This window comes from Pongo pygmaeus, chromosome 7 (assembly GCF_028885625.2).
Source record: "Pongo pygmaeus isolate AG05252 chromosome 7, NHGRI_mPonPyg2-v2.0_pri, whole genome shotgun sequence".
In the NCBI taxonomy this organism is placed as follows: Eukaryota; Metazoa; Chordata; class Mammalia; order Primates; family Hominidae; genus Pongo; species Pongo pygmaeus.
The window spans coordinates 7,616,247-7,636,176 of NC_072380.2; the positions used below are offsets into that span (position 1 = coordinate 7,616,247).

Genomic DNA, 19,930 nt, shown 5'->3' on the forward strand with positions numbered 1-19,930 from the left:
TGGAAGAGAAAACGAGAAAACATTTCCGTCTCCATGGGTGGGATAAGACCAAGATGGGAATGCGAAAAGAAATGTACTGCAGCATGCTGAATGGGTGGGTAAATGGAAAAAGGACTTTGGAAAAAAAGGGTGGTTTGCCTTCAGCCGTGTAAGAAATCGATACGATATGGCACGTGTTCACCGTTTGTTTAGATGAATTCGTGTGGCATGTGTAAAATACCAGAACAATAAATAAAGAGGGGCTGGAGCGAAAGCCAGAAAGCTACAACAGGAAAGACCATCACCTGCTATTGTGGTAGAGAGGAAGATAACTTCTCTCTATGAATTTGTGTTTGGAAGTCGCCTAATGAAATGGCAAGAGTAGCGATTCAAGTTGTGACGGGAAGCGTCCCTTATCCCTGATTTCACACAGACCTGCCAAAGGGTGACATAGGCCATGCCCTGTGGCTTCGATCGTTCTGTCCGTCAGGGAGCTAGAATCATCGGGTCTTCTACCGGAGTGAATCGTGATAGACCTAAGTCCAGTCTCCAGAATCAGTTGTTTGTTTGGGGTTGAAAGCTCCACTCCCCATACCTAGGCCATGGGCCCTGTGGCAGGCGAGGTTTACTCTTGGACTAGGTAATCATGGCAGAGGAACACACAATATCTGAGGATGCACACAGCACATTGCTTTCCACAGATCTGACCGACTGGTGGTGAGGTCTGCTCACCACCACACCGGAAAGGAGTTAGCTGGGGGCTTCCTGTGGGTGTGTGAATATCCAATGTGCTTAACCATCGACATGTGTGTGTTTGTGTGTGTTTCAGGTGACCCAACAATCAACCCCTGAAAAAGGCGGTCATAAAACCCCCAGGGGATGAAGACGATGGCACGTCGTGACCCCAAAACCGGGGCAAACAGACTCGTGCGAGCCCAGACCCTCCAGAAGCAGCGGAGGGCCCCAGTTGGGCCAAGGGCTCCCCCGTCCGATGAAGAAGACCCCAGGGTAAGTCTAGCCCTGGATCTCTTGGGTATCGGGGTGGGGGTGGGAGCGGGGGGAGGGGGTGTCACACGGTCCTCAGAGACTGGGTTGGATTCCAAAGAGTTCTGTCACCACCACCCAGGCTGCTTTTCCCGTCCAAGGTGGGCGTGGCTTGGGACCTCCTCCCCGGCCCCACAGGTCCCTTCAGAGACTCTTGGGAGCAACCTCCCTTTCTACTTAGAATCCTGTGTAGCCACGTTTGGCCGTGTTGTTGACATCGGGTTCACCATCGTGCCCTTTAGAACCTTGAGTGCTTCCTTTTAGAGTTCCTCCGTCACATGGGCTTTGGGAGAGAACATCGTATCCGAACTCTCTCAGCACTTAACGGCCCCCATGCCGGTGTCCCCTCTTTGGAATCCTTATTAAGCTCTGAATTCACAGTCCGTGGCTTCAGCTCACTCACTGACATCACTTCCTTTCCACCCACAGCTCAAGTGCAAAAACTGCGGGGCCTTTGGCCACACGGCCAGAAGTACCAGGTGCCCCATGAAGTGCTGGAACGCAGCCCTGGTTCCACAGACCTTTGGGAAAAAGGAAGGGAAGGAAAACCTGAAGCCATGGAAGCCCCGGGTTGAAGCGAAGCCGGGGCCCTTGAACAAGGATAAGGGAGAGAAGGAAGAGAGACCAAGGTGAGCAGAGGGAGGGGTTTTCACCACTCTCAGGGTAGTGCCTCCTAAGGACATGGTGTCTCTGCACCTGCACAGCGTGTGCCTTTCCGTCTCTGGGCCAGGGAAGGAACGCTGCAGAGCAATAGACCGGAGCTCCGTTTCCTCCGGGGTTCCACACCCAGGAGCTCCTTTGGCTCTGGGAGATTCAGGGACGGGGAGAGGCGGGGGCGCTTCGTGCACTTTCCCCACGACGGGGAGAAAAGCAATGGGATCCAAATCACAGTCCTTAATTGGGAAGCCTAGAGGGCCACCTGGAGGATGGGAAGGTTGGCACGTGAGGGAAGGGGCAGAGGCGGAAATGGCACCAGATGTCCATTTGTGTAGAACAAAACACGGAATGGGACTGGGCCCCGTACAGGGTTCTCCCTGTCTCCTGGGGAAAACCAGGGGTCACGGCCTGACCTTTTTCTCTTCTGCAGGCAACAAGACCCGCAGAGGAAGGCTCTCCTCCACATATTTTCCGGCAAACCTCCAGAGAAGCCGCTGCCAAATCGAAAAGGATCCACGGAATCTTCGGATTATCTGAGGGTGAGTGTCACCCTGGGCCCCTGGTCTTTTTCTCCTCTAGGTCCCCCTGGTTGATTTCCTTTCAGCTTCCCATCTGCGGGAGGGAATCGGGGAACCCCTCTTTCTTGCCTTCTCGGGGTCGGGGACACCACGATCCTTCCGGGTCAATTTGATTCCAGGCGAAGGCATCTGAAGATGCCGTATTTCCTGCTGCTTTCTTTCTGTCCAATTATGGCAAGCCTGCCAACAACATGTCCCCAGCGGCATGATGAAATTAGTCCCTCGGAGGCCCCAAACACGGAGAAGGCTAAACTCAGGAACATGCATGTTTTCAGAGAAGACGTCCTGAGTACCCCTGAGCCACCAACCTGCCTTCAGAAGGGCATTAGTCCGTTCCACTTCATGGAAGGCTGAGTGGAAGTTCATGTGTCTTGTCCTGATCAGCACTCAGGTGGACTGTCTGTCCCTACTTCCAAGGACCGCCTGTCGATACTGTACTAAGAATTTCATGGCGTGTGCACCTGGTCTTTGGATGTGGTTGATTTTCATGTCGGCTCCACGCTGAGGAACTTCTAACCTGTGTTGTTTGCTTTCTTTCAGGTTGCAAGAGGGCCAATGCCGGTCCACACAACCAGTAAGAGGCCGCGCGTGGACCCTGTCCTCACTGATCGCTCAGCTACCCAAATGTCTGACAGGGGCTCTGCCTTGGCTTCACTGTCTCCCCTCAGAAAAGCCAGTCGGAGCTCCTCCTCAAGTCTTGGAGCAAAGGAAAGACAGACAGAGGCTGCGGCCGACATCCCTCAGCCTTCAGTGAGGCACCAGGGCCCCGAGCCTCTCCTCGTGGTGAAGCCGACACACAGCAGCCCTGAGGGTGGCTGCCGAGAAGTTCCCCAGGCCGCCTCCAAAACCCACGGCCTGCTCCAGGCCATCAGCCCCCAGGCACAAGACCAACTTCCTGCGGTGAACTCACAGCCCTGCCCACCAGCCCCCACACAGGGCTTGGGCCTCGGCTCCAATCTCAGCTTCAGGCCAGGAGCCAAGAGACCTGCCCAGGCTCCGATTCAGGCTTGCCCGAACTTCCCCAAGAAACCGAGACTGGGTCGCTTCCAGATCCCCGAAAACGCCACCCAGGGAGGTGAGCTGGGGGCCCCGGAGAATCTCCAACCTCCGCCAGCCGCAACGGAACTTGGACCAAGTAGGTCGCCCCAGATGGGCAGGAGGACACCCGCCCAGGTGACCAGCGTCGACCGGCAGCCACCGCACAGCAGACCTTGCCTACCTCCTGCCCAGGTCTGCACCATGTCCCATCACCCAGCGGCCAGCCATGATCTGGCCCAGCCTCTCAGAGTGCTCTTCCGGAGACTGGAAAACGGATGCTGGAGCTCCAGCCTCCTGACAGCCCCCTCATTTCACTCTCCTGAGAAGCCGGGAGCCTTCCTCGCTCAGAGCCCTCGTGTCTCAGGGAAGTCCGAGGGTCCTTGTGTTCGTGTCCCACCGAGCGTCCTCTACGAGGACCTTCGGGTTTCCTCCTCCTCAGAGGACAGCGATTCTGACCTGGAGTGAGACTGCAGGTGGCAGGGGCTCCTTGGCCTCCAGCTCCCGTGACTTGGAGGGGACGGTGGGACTGAGGAGCGGCAGAGCACGGAGCAGACTCTGTGCGGTGACTCCGAAGCTCCCCGGCTGCCGCACCTCTGTGGATGTGGGAGCCCAGGCCAGGCAGGGAGCAGATGCGGGGACTCTGCCTCCTTGAATTCTGGTGAGGGACATTGTAGTTCGCATGGGTATCCGGAAACGCGCCAGGAAAAGCTTCCGTGCCAATGATTCGTTGCCTCAGAAACTGCCTGTCGCGCAGGAGTCAGACTTCCGCTGGGACGTCAATAGGAAACTGGGGAACTACTGTGTATTTGCTCTCTAGATGACTGAATAAGGGAAAAGTTAGGGAACCCTGAGAGGTGCAGCCCTCCCGCTGTGCCCCGCCCTGAGAGCAGTGTTTCGGACGCTGTGAAGCGTGCTGTGCAAAGCGCTCTCGGGGTCTTTCCTCAGCCTCGAAAACTGGACTCTGGAATGCCTTTGTAAATATGTGTGTTTCATTGGTTTTGAAGTGAATAAAATTCTCAAAAAGATGACATATTGTCTTTTGACTCTCATTCCGTGTTTGTGTTTAACTGATTTTCCAAGCGAAGGGGTGGCCTGCCCCTCCACACCTGTGGGTGTTTCTAGTCGGGTGGGATGAGAGACGGAGAAAAGAAGTAAGACACAGAGACACAGTATAGGGAAACAACAGTGGGTCCAGGGGACGGGCACTCAGCACACCGAGAACCTGCAGCGGCACCGGCCTCTGAGTTCCCTCAGTTTTTATTGATTACGATTCTCATTATTTCAGCAAAAAGGAAGGTAGTAGGAGAGCAGGGTGACAATAAGGAGAAGGTCAACAAAAAACATGTGAGCAAAGGAATCTATATCGTAATTAAGTCCAAGGGAAGGTACTCTGCCTGGACGTGCACGTAGGCCAGATTTATGTTTCTCTCCACCCAAACATCTCAGCGGAGTAAAGAATAGCGAGGCAGCATTACTGCAGACATGGCTTGCCTCCCGCCACAGGGCAGCTTTTCTCCTATCTCAGAGTTGAACAAAGGTACAATGGGGTTTTACACCGAGACATTCGGTTCCCACGGGCAAGCAGGAGACAGTGGCCTTCCTCCATCTCAACTGCAGGAGGCTTTCCTCTTTTACTAATCCACCTCAGCACAGACCCTTAACGGGTGTCAGGCTGGGGGACAGTCAGGTCTTTCTCATCCCACGAGGCCATATTTCAGAGTATCACATGGGGAGAAACCTTGGACAATACCCTGCTTTCAAGGGCAGAGGTCCCTGCGGCTTTCCACGGCATTGTGCCCCTGGTTTATTGAGAGAAGAGAATGGCAATGACTTTTACCAAGTATACTGCTTGTGAACATTTGGTTAACAAGGCACGTCCTGCACAGCCCTAGATCCCTTAAACCTTCATTTCATACAACACAGGTTTTTGTGAGCTCCAAGCTGGGTCAAAGCGGCTGGGGCAAAGTGACTGGGGCAAAGCTACAAGTTAACAACATCTCAGCAAAGCAATTGTTTAAGGTACAGGTCTTTTTCAAAATGGAGTCTCTTGTGTCTTCCCTATCTACATAGACACAGTGAGAGTCTGATCTCTCTTTCTTTTCCCTACATCCAAGGGCTTGAAAATTTCTTGACTTGTTGGCAACCCAAATCGTTATGTCTCCGAAACAGAGTTGACTGAGGGCACCGCAGGGCTGGGCAGGACCTTTGACTTCTTATCCATCCACAGGAGCAAGAAAACCTCAGCCCCACTCTACCGACACGCACCTAGTAAAATTCCGCCAACTGAATCTCACGCACGCTAACACGTGGGGAGGGTTGCTTGCACCACGAGTCCCCATTTGGCTCAACTGCCGATGCCAAGTGTGTGGCCCCAGTTGCGACGGCCCCCGTGAAGTGGCTTCCGGATGTGCGAACGAACCAGGCAGAGTTTCATTGGCCAAATAGACCCCAGCAAAGCTGAAGTTAACTCCCAGATTTGGGATGTCCTTCCGAGGTAAAACATTCATCCCGTCTTCTTTCCGGATGTCTGACACCGGGCCTTTCCATGGTTCTCCCCCTGATCCTAAGAGTAGCTGAGGTAGAGACTCACTGAAAGATCTAGGCAGGGATATCCCATCATGCACAGGCTATCTCCATTCTCTGACCTGGGAACAACTCTGAGCGGGATTCCACATCTAGGAGGCCTCGGAACGGAGCGAGATTTTCTGAGACACACCAAATGGCTGCTCCCTTTGCACCGCTGATGAGGGTCGTTATCTTGATTATCCAGATCACCTAGAAAGTATCCGTATCCAGAATCCATAAGATCAACTCTCTGCTCCTCTGACAGCAGAAGGAGCATGACCACAATGTACCAAAGAGGGTGGAAGGAAACGATGTGAGACCAGAAAGCTCAGAGAACGGCCACAGGGGGTCGTAAGCAGGGCTTCCAACCTGAATCATGAATAATTAATGAAGCGCAAATCAAAGGGGAATCGAGTCTCAGCAGGTGCAATTCATCCAACGGGAGATCGCCGGAGGGCCAACAAGATTGAGAAACTGGGAGTCGGGTGCAGTGTCAAGGGGGACGCGACTGGTTCCAAAGCTCAAGAAGACCATGGGGTCACTTGGGCTACATGAGAAAACGCCCCAGTGTCCTGCTTCAGCATTCCGACTCCTGCCTGTCTCTTCCCGTCCAAGGGACATGGACCCTAACTCCTGCAGGTGCAGATGACCATGGGCAGAATTAAGGGTCGTGGCACAAAATTTCACCGACACGGGAGTTCCACAGGAAGTCCGGTGGATCTTCGCAAATCCAGAGAAATGGCAATGGGACCCAGGGAATTAGAGCCTCGCAGGCGTCCGGGAGACTTCTCAGGCATAATGCCTGGAGTGGCAAGACCAGCTGAAAAAGGAGCCAGGCACCGAAGGACAAAGCGGTGTTGACTTTCTTCATCTGTGTTCCCCAGTGCAGTCCAATTCACGGTGGTTTCCAAGCGCCTCCTGGAGGAGAAGACACATGAGGGTGTTGTTAGGGTTCTCTGCTGACAGACTTACGGTGGGGAAGAAAGAGAAGCTCTGAAGATGGATCATGGCCATGACTGCATGTCAAGGAGAATCTCCTTGCTGACACTGAGGCCTACGTGGAGATATAGTAAATACGGTCCAATTAAAAGGTGTCTGTTTTACCACATTTTTTAAAACAAAACAAAACAAAAAAACCAAAAAGATGGAAAAGAAGACAGGGGTACAGGCACCAGTGTTACATGTCTGACGGGGAACATCTATTCTTCAAAGCTTGCAGCTGTACACCTAGGTTTTAGAATGTCTGTCAGCAGTGGACATGATCTTAGAGTGGGCTGTGCAGACAGACCTTTCCGGGTCATGTGATTGGATTAAGTTAATGGTAATTAAGGTGCATGTAACTGATTAGGTTAGGGTACGTTCCACGTCAGGTGACCAGAGGCAGTATAAAAGGCAGCCTGGAAAGCAGAGGTCCCTCTCCGCCCCTTCCTCCGTCTTCGTGGATGCTGCATCGCTTCCAGCGGGGCTGCTCCAGCACCTGCCCATCTCAGCGCCAGCCGGGGAAAGAAAGTAGACGGGTAATTTCAGGTTCGTTTCACTGAACAGTTGTTTGTTTCCCGCAATCCCTGAGGGGTGGGGGGAAAAGAGACAAAGGAGACTGAAAGAAACCGATCACACTGGGGCTTGCTGATGGGGTAGGATGTGCTTGCTCTCGTTTCCAGTAATTCTTGGAAGAGAAAACGAGAAAACATTTCCGTCTCCATGGGTGGGATAAGACCAAGATGGGAATGCGAAAAGAAATGTACTGCAGCATGCTGAATGGTTGGGTAAATGGAAAAAGGACTTTGGAAAAAAAGGGTGGTTTGCCTTCAGCCGTGTAAGAAATCGATACGATATGGCACGTGTTCACCGTTTGTTTAGATGAATTCGTGTGGCATGTGTAAAATACCAGAACAATAAATAAAGAGGGGCTGGAGCGAAAGCCAGAAAGCTACAACAGGAAAGACCATCACCTGCTATTGTGGTAGAGAGGAAGATAACTTCTCTCTATGAATTTGTGTTTGGAAGTCGCCTAATGAAATGGCAAGAGTAGCGATTCAAGTTGTGACGGGAAGCGTCCCTTATCCCTGATTTCACACAGACCTGCCAAAGGGTGACATAGGCCATGCCCTGTGGCTTTGATCGTTCTGTCCGTCAGGGAGCTAGAATCATCGGGTCTTCTACCGGAGTGAATCGTGATAGACCTAAGTCCAGTCTCCAGAATCAGTTGTTTGTTTGGGGTTGAAAGCTCCACTCCCCATACCTAGGCCACGGGCCCTGTGGCAGGCGAGGTTTACTCTTGGACTAGGTAATCATGGCAGAGGAACACACAATATCTGAGGATGCACACAGCACATTGCTTTCCACAGATCTGACCGACTGGTGGTGAGGTCTGCTCACCACCACACCGGAAAGGAGTTAGCTGGGGGCTTCCTGTGGGTGTGTGAATATCCAATGTGCTTAACCATCGACATGTGTGTGTTTGTGTGTGTTTCAGGTGACCCAACAATCAACCCCTGAAAAAGGCGGTCATAAAACCCCCAGGGGATGAAGACGATGGCACGTCGTGACCCCAAAACCGGGGCAAACAGACTCGTGCGAGCCCAGACCCTCCAGAAGCAGCGGAGGGCCCCAGTTGGGCCAAGGGCTCCCCCGTCCGATGAAGAAGACCCCAGGGTAAGTCTAGCCCTGGATCTCTTGGGTATCGGGGTGGGGGTGGGAGCGGGGGGAGGGGGTGTCACACGGTCCTCAGAGACTGGGTTGGATTCCAAAGAGTTCTGTCACCACCACCCAGGCTGCTTTTCCCGTCCAAGGTGGGCGTGGCTTGGGACCTCCTCCCCGGCCCCACAGGTCCCTTCAGAGACTCTTGGGAGCAACCTCCCTTTCTACTTAGAATCCTGTGTAGCCACGTTTGGCCGTGTTGTTGACATCGGGTTCACCATCGTGCCCTTTAGAACCTTGAGTGCTTCCTTTTAGAGTTCCTCCGTCACATGGGCTTTGGGAGAGAACATCGTATCCGAACTCTCTCAGCACTTAACGGCCCCCATGCCGGTGTCCCCTCTTTGGAATCCTTATTAAGCTCTGAATTCACAGTCCCTGGCTTCAGCTCACTCACTGACATCACTTCCTTTCCACCCACAGCTCAAGTGCAAAAACTGCGGGGCCTTTGGCCACACGGCCAGAAGTACCAGGTGCCCCATGAAGTGCTGGAACGCAGCCCTGGTCCCACAGACCTTTGGGAAAAAGGAAGGGAAGGAAAACCTGAAGCCGTGGAAGCCCCGGATTGAAGCGAAGCCGGGGCCCTTGAACAAGGATAAGGGAGAGAAGGAAGAGAGACCAAGGTGAGCAGAGGGAGGGGTTTTCACCACTCTCAGGGTAGTGCCTCCTAAGGACATGGTGTCTCTGCACCTGCACAGCGTGTGCCTTTCCGTCTCTGGGCCAGGGAAGGAACGCTGCAGAGAAATAGACCGGAGCTCCGTTTCCTCCGGGGTTCCACACCCAGGAGCTCCTTTGGCTCTGGGAGATTCAGGGACGGGGAGAGGCGGGGGCGCTTCGTGCACTTTCCCCACGACGGGGATAAAAGCAATGGGATCCAAATCACAGTCCTTAGATGGGAAGCCTAGAGGGCCACCTGGAGGATGGGAAGGTTGGCACGTGAGGGAAGGTGCAGAGGCGGAAATGGCACCAGATGTCCATTTGTGTAGAACAAAACACGGAATGGGACTGGGCCCCGTACAGGGTTCTCCCTGTCTCCTGGGGAAAACCAGGGGTCACGGCCTGACCTTTTTCTCTTCTGCAGGCAACGAGACCCGCAGAGGAAGGCTCTCCTCCACATATTTTCCGGCAAACCTCCAGAGAAGCCGCTGCCAAATCGAAAAGGATCCACGGAATCTTCGGATTATCTGAGGGTGAGTGTCACCCTGGGCCCCTGGTCTTTTTCTCCTCTAGGTCCCCCTGGTTGATTTCCTTTCAGCTTCCCATCTGCGGGAGGGAATCGGGGAACCTCTCTTTCTTGCCTTCTCGGGGTCGGGGACTCCACGATCCTTCCGGGTCAATTTAATTCCAGGCGAAGGCATCTGAAGATGCCGTATTTCCTGCTGCTTTCTTTCTGTCCAATTATGGCAAGCCTGCCAACAACATGTTCCCAGCGGCATGAGGAAATTAGTCCCTCGGAGGCCCCAAACACGGAGAAGGCTAAACTCAGGAACATGCATGTTTTCAGAGAAGACGTCCTGAGTACCCCTGAGCCACCAACCTGCCTTCAGAAGGGCATTAGTCCGTTCCACTTCATGGAAGGCTGAGTGGAAGTTCATGTGTCTTGTCCTGATCAGCACTCAGGTGGAGGGTCTGTCCCTACTTCCAAGGACCGCCTGTCGATACTGTACTAAGAATTTCATGGCGTGTGCACCTTGTCTTTGGATGTGGTTGATTTTCATGTCGGCTCCACGCTGAGGAACTTCTAACCTGTGTTGTTTCCTTTCTTTCAGGTTGCAAGCGGGCCAATGCCGGTACACACAACCAGTAAGAGGCCGCGCGTGGACCCTGTCCTCACTGATCGCTCAGCTACCGAAATGTCTGACGGGGGCTCCGCCTTGGCTTCACTGTCTCCCCTCAGAAAAGCCAGTCGGAGCTCCTCCTCAAGTCTTGGAGCAAAGGAAAGACAGACAGGGGCTGTAGCCGACATCCCTCAGCCAGCAGTGAGGCACCAAGGCCCCGAGCCTCTCCTCGTGGTGAAGCCGACACACAGCAGCCCTGAGGGTGGCTGCCGAGAATTTCCCCAGGCCGCCTCCAAAACCCACGGCCTGCTCCATGCCATCAGCCCCCAGGCACAAGACCAACATCCTGCGGTGACCTCACAGCCCTGCCCACCAGCCCCCACACAGGGCTTGGGCCTCGGCTCCAATCTCAGCTTCAGGCCAGGAGCCAAGAGACCTGCCCAGGCTCCGATTCAGGCTTGCCCGAACTTCCCCAAGAAACCGAGACTGGGTCGCTTCCAGATCCCCGAAAACGCCACCCAGGGAGGTGAGCTGGGGGCCCCGGAGAATCTCCAACCTCCGCCAGCGGCAACGGAACTTGGACCAAGTAGGTCGCCCCAGATGGGCAGGAGGACACCCGCCCAGGTGCCCAGCGTCGACCGGCAGCCACCGCACAGCAGACCTTGCCTGCCTACTGCCCAGGCCTGCACCATGTCCCATCACCCAGCGGCCAGCCATGATCTGGCCCAGCCTCTCAGAGTGCTCTTTCGGAGACTGGAAAACGGATGCTGGAGCTCCAGCCTCCTGACAGCCCCCTCATTTCACTCTCCTGAGAAGCCGGGAGCCTTCCTCTCTCAGGGCCCACGTGTCTCAAAGAAGTCCGAGGGTCCCTGTGTTCGTGTCCCACCGAGCGTCCTCTATGAGGACCTTCGGGTTTCCTCCTCCTCAGAGGACAACGATTCTGACCTGGAGTGAGACTGCAGGTGGCAGGGGCTCCTTGGCCTCCAGCTCCCGTGACTTGGAGGGGACTGTGGGACTGAGGAGCGGCAGAGCACGGAGCAGACTCTGTGCGGTGACTCCGAAGCTCCCCGGCTGCCGCACCTCTGTGGATGTGGGAGCCCAGGCCAGGCAGGGAGAAGATGCGGGGACTCTGCCTCCTTGAATTCTGGTGAGGGACATTGTAGTTCGCATGGGTATCCGGAAACGCGCCAGGAAAAGCTTCCGTGCCAATGATTCGTTGTCTCAGAAACTGCCTGACGCGCAGGAGTCAGACTTCCGCTGGGACGTCAATAGGAAACTGGGGAACTACTGTGTATTTGCTCTCTAGATGACTGAATAAGGGAAAAGTTAGGGAACCCTGAGAGGTGCAGCCCTCCCGCTGTGCCCCGCCCTGAGAGCAGTGTTTCGGACGCTGTGAAGCGTGCTGTGCAAAGCGCTCTCGGGGTCTTTCCTCAGCCTCGAAAACTGGGCTCTGGAATGCCTTTGTAAATATGTGTGTTTCATTGGTTTTGAAGTGAATAAAATTCTCAAAAAGATGACATATTGTCTTTTGACTCTCATTCCGTGTTTGTGTTTAACTGATTTTCCCAGCGAAGGGGTGGCCTGCCCCTCCACACCTGTGGGTGTTTCTAGTCGGGTGGGATGAGAGACGGAGAAAAGAAGTAAGACACAGAGACACAGTATAGGGAAACAACAGTGGGTCCAGGGGACAGGCACTCAGCACACCGAGAACCTGCAGCGGCACCGGCCTCCGATTTCCCTCAGTTTTTATTGATTACGATTCTCATTATTTCAGCAAAATGGAAGGTAGTAGGAGAGCAGGGTGAGAATAAGGAGAAGGTCAACAAAAAACATGTGGGCAAAGGAATTTATATCATAATTAAGTCCAAGGGAATGTACTCTGCCTGGACGTGCACGTAGGCCAGATTTATGTTTCTCTCCACCCAAACATCTCAGCGGAGTAAAGAATAGCGAGGCAGCATTACTGCAGACATGGCTTGCCTCCCGCCACAGGGCAGCTTTTCTCCTATCTCAGAGTTGAACAAAGGTACAATGGGGTTTTACACCGAGACATTCGGTTCCCACGGGCAAGCAGGAGACAGTGGCCTTCCTCCATCTCAACTGCAGGAGGCTTTCCTCTTTTACTAATCCACCTCAGCACAGACCCTTAACGGGTGTCAGGCTGGGGGACAGTCAGGTCTTTCTCATCCCACGAGGCCATATTTCAGAGTATCACATGGGGAGAAACCTTGGACAATACCCTGCTTTCAAGGGCAGAGGTCCCTGCGGCTTTCCACGGCATTGTGCCCCTGGTTTATTGAGAGAAGAGAATGGCAATGACTTTTACCAAGTATACTGCTTGTGAACATTTGGTTAACAAGGCACGTCCTGCACAGCCCTAGATCCCTTAAACCTTCATTTCATACAACACAGGTTTTTGTGAGCTCCAAGCTGGGTCAAAGCGGCTGGGGCAAAGTGACTGGGGCAAAGCTACAAGTTAACAACATCTCAGCAAAGCAATTGTTTAAGGTACAGGTCTTTTTCAAAATGGAGTCTCTTGTGTCTTCCCTTTCTACATAGACACAGTGAGAGTCTGATCTCTCTTTCTTTTCCCTACATCCAAGGGCTTGAAAATTTCTTGACTTGTTAGCAACCCAAATCGTTATGTCTCCGAAACAGAGTTGACTGAGGGCACCGCAGGGCTGGGCAGGACCTTTGACTTCTTATCCATCCACAGGAGCAAGAAAACCTCAGCCCCACTCTACCGACACGCACCTAGTAAAATTCCGCCAACTGAATCTCACGCACGCTAACACGTGGGGAGGGTTGCTTGCACCACGAGTCCCCATTTGGCTCAACTGCCGATGCCAAGTGTGTGGCCCCAGTTGCGACGGCCCCCGTGAAGTGGCTTCCGGATGTGCGAACGAACCAGGCAGAGTTTCATTGGCCAAATAGACCCCAGCAAAGCTGAAGTTAACTCCCAGATTTGGGATGTCCTTCCGAGGTAAAACATTCATCCCGTCTTCTTTCCGGATGTCTGACACCGGGCCTTTCCATGGTTCTCCCCCTGATCCTAAGAGTAGCTGAGGTAGAGACTCACTGAAAGATCTAGGCAGGGATATCCCATCATGCACAGGCTATCTCCATTCTCTGACCTGGGAACAACTCTGAGCGGGATTCCACATCTAGGAGGCCTCGGAACGGAGCGGGATTTTCTGAGACACACCAAATGGCTGCTCCCTTTGCACCGCTGATGAGGGTCGTTATCTTGATTATCCAGATCACCTAGAAAGTATCCGTATCCAGAATCCATAAGATCAACTCTCTGCTCCTCTGACAGCAGAAGGAGCATGACCACAATGAACCAAAGAGGGTGGAAGGAAACGATATGAGACCAGAAAGCTCAGAGAACGGCCACAGGGGGTCGTAAGCAGGGCTTCCAACCTGAATCATGAATAATTAATGAAGCGCAAATCAAAGGGGAATCGAGTCTCAGCAGGTGCAATTCATCCAACGGGAGATCGCCGGAGGGCCAACAAGATTGAGAAACTGGGAGTCGGGTGCAGTGTCAAGGGGGACGCGACTGGTTCCAAAGCTCAAGAAGACCATGGGGTCACTTGGGCTACATGAGAAAACGCCCCAGTGTGCTGCTTCAGCATTCCGACTCCTGCCTGTCTCTTCCCGTCCAAGGGACATGGACCCTAACTCGTGCAGGTGCAGATGACCATGGGCACAAGTAGCGGACGTGGCACAAAATTCACTGAGATGGTGGTTCCACAGAGGGTCCAGTGGATCTTCGCATATCCAGAGAAACGGCAATGGGACCCAGGGAATTAGAGCCTCACAGTCGTCCGGGAGAGTTCTCAGGCATGATGCCTGGAGTCACAAGACGAGCTGAAAAAGGAGCCAGGCGCTGAAGGACAAAGCGATGTTGACTTTCTTCATCTGTGTTTCCTAGTGCAGTCCATTTCGCCGTGGTAGACTTCATGTATTTATTTTCCGTTGGCTTGTAGTTGCAAACTTTTGATGTTATTGATTTTTGGTTGGAGAGTTTCAGTTAGAAAAAATAGATATTTTGAAGATGTAGGTTGTCCAAGATTGTATCTCAAAGTGAGTCTATTTGATGCCAGTGAAGCATACTTTGACCTATAATGCATATGTTCGAATTATATTTTGTCTATTTTACCACATTTTAAAAAATCACTTCGTGAAAAATGACAGAGTTAGATAAACCAATGTTAAATTTCTCATCATGTGTCCAGAGGCACTGCAAAAATGCATTCTAGAATGCAAAATTCCCAGCCACTTCTACATGGAACTTTCTGCAGAGTGGCATTGCATCCGGGGTTTTCACGGGGCACAAGTGTGGTATGAGCTGGTCCTTGGCTTCCTGCTGAAGTTGGAATCCTGCAGATTGCTTAGGGGTGGTTTCATCTTATCCCTTCTTTCGAGGTCATCACTAACATTTCCTGGGCACCCGCAGGGACTCAGAACTTATCTAGAGTCACAGGCAGTCCTGGGAATCTGCCCTTGAGCCTTTGTGCTGTCCATGATGGTTCCATGCCGCTGATCTGCTGGGACACATTCTGCAGAGGGACGGGCTGGCATGAGCTGTCCCTGCCTTTCTGAAAATCACAGAGATTTCTGGTGTCTGAGGCCACATAGAAATATCTGTGGAGTCTCATGTAGGCCAGGGATGCCATTCACAGGCTCCTGTTCTTCCACTTAATGGCAGCAAGAGTGATTTCTGAGTTTCCTGTTTGACTTCAAAATAATTTTGTTGATTTTGTTGTGTCAAAGACCACTCATCTTTCTGTGGCATCCAGTTCACCTGTAGGGTTTTTTGGGATTATGTGGAAACTCTTGCATTTTTCCAGAGCCTCCCTTCATCCTGGAAGTTCTCAGGAATGCACGAGCTGATCCCTGCCTTGGTGGCGTCTTGGAACATTGCAGGAGGCCCCTTAGGTCCAGGAGGCACTAGGAGGTCCATCAGGAATTGAGAGGGCATGCATCTTCCCATCTGTATCTGGAACTTCTATTTGCCTTCAGAATGCAGATTCTTCCTGAGCTAATAAATTATCTTCATCTTGGTGTAAGTAGCCACAATATAATAATTCATAGTAACTCTATTAATAAAAATAACTGAATATCAACAATGAAGATAATGACAATGTTAATTTTTATATTATTAATAGTAAAAATAAAACAAAGGCTTTAGAGATTAGGGATTCCCCTAAGTGAAGGACAATGTACAGATATAGGGACACATGAGTTGTTTGGACTCAGAGTCAAATGAAACGTGTTCCTCAAAGGCAAAGGACAAGCAGCATAAGGAAAACAAAAAGTTCATGGATGACCACATGGGCTACCTTGGAACTCATGTGGCAACACTGCAGGCAAAGTGTACCTGGTACTGGGACTGCCCACCAGGCAGCCCCCACCCACCTTTATGAGGTAGGACAGCAGGTTAATGGGGAAGGGTTCAATGCAAGGGATGCACGCCTCCTGTCACACCTGATTCAAAGAAGCACCGCTTCTGACAGATATTTATCTCCTAACACTGTGTCAACTCAAACTGCCTGGCTGCATGTCTGCCATCTGTTCTTAGGTCACAGGAGGGACAGATATTACTGTCCACCTATCTGCATACAGAGCCATTGGAGGCCATTACCCTTGTTGCTTCCTCTTTGGAAAGGGGCAGCATACATGGCAGATGCCATTCTCTGTCTCTTTGGAAAACTTTGTCAGCACATTTAAGGTTTTCTTCAGCCACAGAAAGCCACCTGCTTCAAAGTCTCATCCTCCACAAGTGGCAAGCACACAATCATTAATGAAGGCAAGGGGTGCATAAGCTTTGCCATTTGATTCAGTTGGGACAAATAGGGGAGGTCTTCTTAGCTCTACAGCTCTGTCCGTGCAGCCAGCTGACAATGCCAGGCTGCACTGCCATTTGATTTGTCCCTTTGCACATAAGGCTTCCCTCCAATCCTTTCCACGGATGTGGATCCTGACATCACTTCCTAATAAACATCCTGCACACTAAACTTCATCTATATCCAGTTCCCTGGGAACCAAACCTGTGACAAAAGTGAAAAGTTTCTAGGGAAAATAGGGTTTCCTTATCAGACAGGAATCAAATTCTGCTGAGCTAGAAAATAAGGTAAAGTCTGATGCCATCTCATGATTTTTTTTTATTAGGACATTACCACTGCCAGCAAGAATTATGTGCATCAATTTGTGGGGACAAACATCATATTGGAGTGGGATGAAGTTGTTGTGAGTTGAGGAGAAATGCTGATGAATGGACTTTACCCTCAACTTGGATTCAGGAGAGGACATAAAGACAGCTGGAAATAAAAGGTATCAGAAAACATTTTTCTGGTTTTTCAAAACTTCAAATTTCATGTTGGGAGACACTGTATGTTTAAATTCTAAAGGTATGTAGTATACCGAGAAGAAATAACTATAGATACAGTGTCCAGAAATAATTATAAAGTGTCCATTTTATGAATAATACAATTTATGGTATGACAGGAGACCAAGGGACAAAACACAAATTTGGAGTTAAAGAAATCAACAGACATTCTCGATAATTCCTCAGCTATTATGGCGGAGATGCTGGGACAATGGATGTCCATGTAGCAGTACGTTTTTTTTTTTTTTTTTTGGAGACGGAGTCTCACTCTGTAACCAGGCTGCACTGCAATGGTGCAATCTCGGCTCACTGCAACCTCTGCCTCCCAGGTTCAAGCAATCCTCCTGCCTTGGCCTCCCGAGTAGCTGGCACTACAGGCACACACTATCACACTCAGCTAATTTTTGTATTTTTAGTACAGACGGGGTTTCACCATGTTGGCTAGGATGGTCTCAGTTTCCCGATCACGTGATCTGACTGCCTTGGCCTCCCAAAGGGTTGGGATTACAGGTGTGAGCCACCACACCTGGCCCATGTAGCAGTACTTTTGAACTTAATGGCTGAAAGCATCCACCTCCAAACTTACGTATTATATCTGCAAAAGAGTACAAACCATGTGATAAAATTTTAAGGGGAAGACAAGCCTGTGGAAATTCAACAGCCATGGCAACGTTTTGAACTTCTTCGTATTAAACATGTAAGAAGTAAGTGAAGTTCAAGACCTAACAGAATTGCCAGGAATTATTTGAGGAATTACCAAGATGACCGTAGACACTATGAAATCCTTACAATGCCCTCTGCTGAAATTTCCTCCTAGAGCCAGTGATTTTAAGCCAGAAGCAAATGTCTCTGCAGGCCTAAGAATTCAACCCAAATGAACTATTCAATTTTAAATGAGATGGCAATGAAATTATGTGCTATATAGCAACAACTTTTTTTTTTCTTTCAGACAGAGTCTTTCTCTGTTGCCTAGACTGGAGTGCAGTGGGGCACTCTTGGCTCACTGCAATCTCTGCCTCCTGGGTTCAAGTGATTTTCCTACCTTTTTCACAATGTATCCTTATCCTCAAACTCATCCTCCTAAGTATCTGGGATTATAGGCATGTGCCACCATGTCTGGCTGATTTTTGTATCAGCAAAATTATTTCTGGGGTGGAGAGTTAGGGACCTTTTTTCTCCCACACCCAAAAACATGTTCTCCAAATGATCTGTCAATGGAAATAACTGATACCTATATTTGCTAACCTACCTTTTCTTGTCTTTAAATTCAGAACTAGAGTGTGGAAAAGTGATATTAAGAAGGTTCTCTTAATTTTCAACACAAATTATGGGCTAGGCACTGTGCTAGGTGCTACAGATACGCACTAATATACCCACAATAGTTTTGCCTTATTGCCTTCTATGTTCTAATAATGCACCAAAAGAAAAGTATAGATTAGCTTTTTATTTTTTTGAGATGAAGGTTAATTCTGTCATCCAGGATGGAATGCAGAGGCGGGATCTTGGCTCACTGCAGCTTCTGCCTCCTGGGTTCAAGTGATTCTCCTGCCTCAGCCTCCTGAGTAGCTGGGATTACAGGCACGTGCCACCATGCCCAGAAAATTTTTGTATTTTTCAGAAAGACAGCTTTCATCATGTTGACCAGGCAGGTCTCAAACCCCTGGCCTCAAGTGATCCACCTATCTTGGCCTTCCAAACTGCTGGGATTCCAGGCATGAGCCATAGTGCCCAGCCAAAGAGAATAGCTTTAAATAGAAAGTATGAAACCAAAAGAAACGTATGCTCATCAATTTTATACTGTATTTGGCCAGGGGCAGAAGATCAACTTGTACTAATGTAAGGGAATAAGGTCAATTCACATCTAAGTGTTTGGACAAGTCACCAGAAATCAAAAGTTGGAGGAGTTGTATCTTTTGAGGCGGGTTGCACAGGCAAGCAGCAAGTTGCTACCTCTCCAAAGTCCTAAACTGTTCCATTTGTCCTACTCTGGAAAAATGAGTCTTCTACTTGACTTCAATTTATATAGGAAAATGGTTAATAAAACTAATAAGGGCTACATTCCAGGACACAGCCAGACCACACATACACTGAACCTTGATTCTAGAGACACATCCTGTTCAATGTAATTGGATTTTCAAGACAACAAAAACATAACTCTGACACAATATTGGAGAGCCAAAAGGAAAGGACATTTTGGGTTGAATTTTTTTCTTTTAAAAATGTGTCCTTGAGTTCTATTAACAATAGCTGAAGCCTGGGAACAGCTCAAATGTCTATTGAGAGGAAATGGATAAATTATATGCATATTATAGAGTAATATTTAGCAATAAAGGGGAATAATCAACTCTATTAATCAACATCATGATCATGGATCAATATAATCTTTCTAACCCTGAGTGGGGAAAGCTAAGCTAAAAAGTGTCCTATAATATAAATAAATGTTTACAAAATTCTAGAACAGACAAATGTAATATAAGCTAAAAAAGTTCAGAAAAGCCAGGTGCAGTGGCTCATGCCTGTTATGTCAGAACTTTGTGAGGTGGGTGGATCGCATGAGTTCAGGAGTTCAAGACCAGCCTGGCCGACATGCTGAAGCTACTCCATCTTCACCAAAAATACAAAAATTAGCCCCGTGTGGTGTGGTACGCAGGAACAGAAAACCAAATACTACATGTTCTCATGTATAAGTGAGAGCTAAACATTGGGTTATACACTGTTTAGCTCTCACTTACATGGAAACAACAGACACTGGATATTCTTAGAGGGAGGAGGGAGGGTTGGGTGCAAGGCCTGAAAAACTACCTATTGGGTATTATGTTCACTACGTGTGTGATGAGATCATTCATACTCTAAACCTCAGCAGCACACAATACATCCATGTAACAAACCTGCACATGTATCCTCTGTGTCTAAAATAAAAATTAAAAACGTAAAAAATGAACAAAGATATATGAGCAGGCATTTCTCGAAAAAGGAGATACAAATGGAAAACATATATATAAACAATTCTTACCCTCTCTAGTCATCATGGGAATGCAAGTGAAAACTACCAAGAAATATCACCTCACACCTGTTAGAATAGCTATTATCAAAAAGATGGATGATAACAAGTGTCGGTAAGGATGTGGAGAAAAGGGAACCTTTGTATACTGGTGGTGGGAATGTAAATTAGTATGGTCACCTTGGAAAATAGTATGGAG

The 19,930-nt window shown here is 50.1% G+C and overlaps 2 protein-coding genes and 1 pseudogene across 2 annotated transcripts; 2 read left to right on the forward strand and 1 right to left on the reverse strand.

Moving 5' to 3' along the window:
• Window positions 1-837: 837 nt before the first annotated feature.
• Window positions 838-3,761, forward strand: LOC129042591 (putative protein FAM90A26). The gene is made up of 4 exons (XM_054498800.2): window positions 838-987; window positions 1,453-1,652; window positions 2,111-2,219; window positions 2,799-3,761. The coding sequence occupies exons 1-4, from the start codon at window positions 859-861 to the stop codon at window positions 3,759-3,761; spliced, it is 1,401 nt and encodes a 466-aa protein (XP_054354775.2). The 5' UTR covers window positions 838-858.
• A 707-nt stretch (window positions 3,762-4,468) lies between these two features.
• The window catches only part of LOC129042593 (uncharacterized), a 49,220-nt pseudogene continuing 33,758 nt past the window's right edge, over window positions 4,469-19,930 (reverse strand).
• On the forward strand, window positions 8,367-11,290 carry LOC129042592 (protein FAM90A3-like). The gene is made up of 4 exons (XM_054498801.2): window positions 8,367-8,516; window positions 8,982-9,181; window positions 9,640-9,748; window positions 10,328-11,290. Exons 1-4 carry the CDS (start codon window positions 8,388-8,390, stop codon window positions 11,288-11,290), a joined length of 1,401 nt encoding a protein of 466 aa, XP_054354776.2. The 5' UTR covers window positions 8,367-8,387.

Bases quoted from the DNA above. Each gene is read 5' to 3' on its own strand.
- LOC129042592 (XM_054498801.2), top strand. From the start codon at position 8,388: ATGAAGACGATGGCACGTCGTGACCCCAAAACCGGGGCAAACAGACTC. The intron at 9,182-9,639 runs GTGAGCAGAGGG...TCTCTTCTGCAG, and splicing joins GAGAAGGAAGAGAGACCAAG to GCAACGAGACCCGCAGAGGA. The intron at 9,749-10,327 runs GTGAGTGTCACC...CCTTTCTTTCAG, and splicing joins AATCTTCGGATTATCTGAGG to GTTGCAAGCGGGCCAATGCC.
- LOC129042591 (XM_054498800.2), top strand. From the start codon at position 859: ATGAAGACGATGGCACGTCGTGACCCCAAAACCGGGGCAAACAGACTC. The intron at 1,653-2,110 runs GTGAGCAGAGGG...TCTCTTCTGCAG, and splicing joins GAGAAGGAAGAGAGACCAAG to GCAACAAGACCCGCAGAGGA. The intron at 2,220-2,798 runs GTGAGTGTCACC...GCTTTCTTTCAG, and splicing joins AATCTTCGGATTATCTGAGG to GTTGCAAGAGGGCCAATGCC.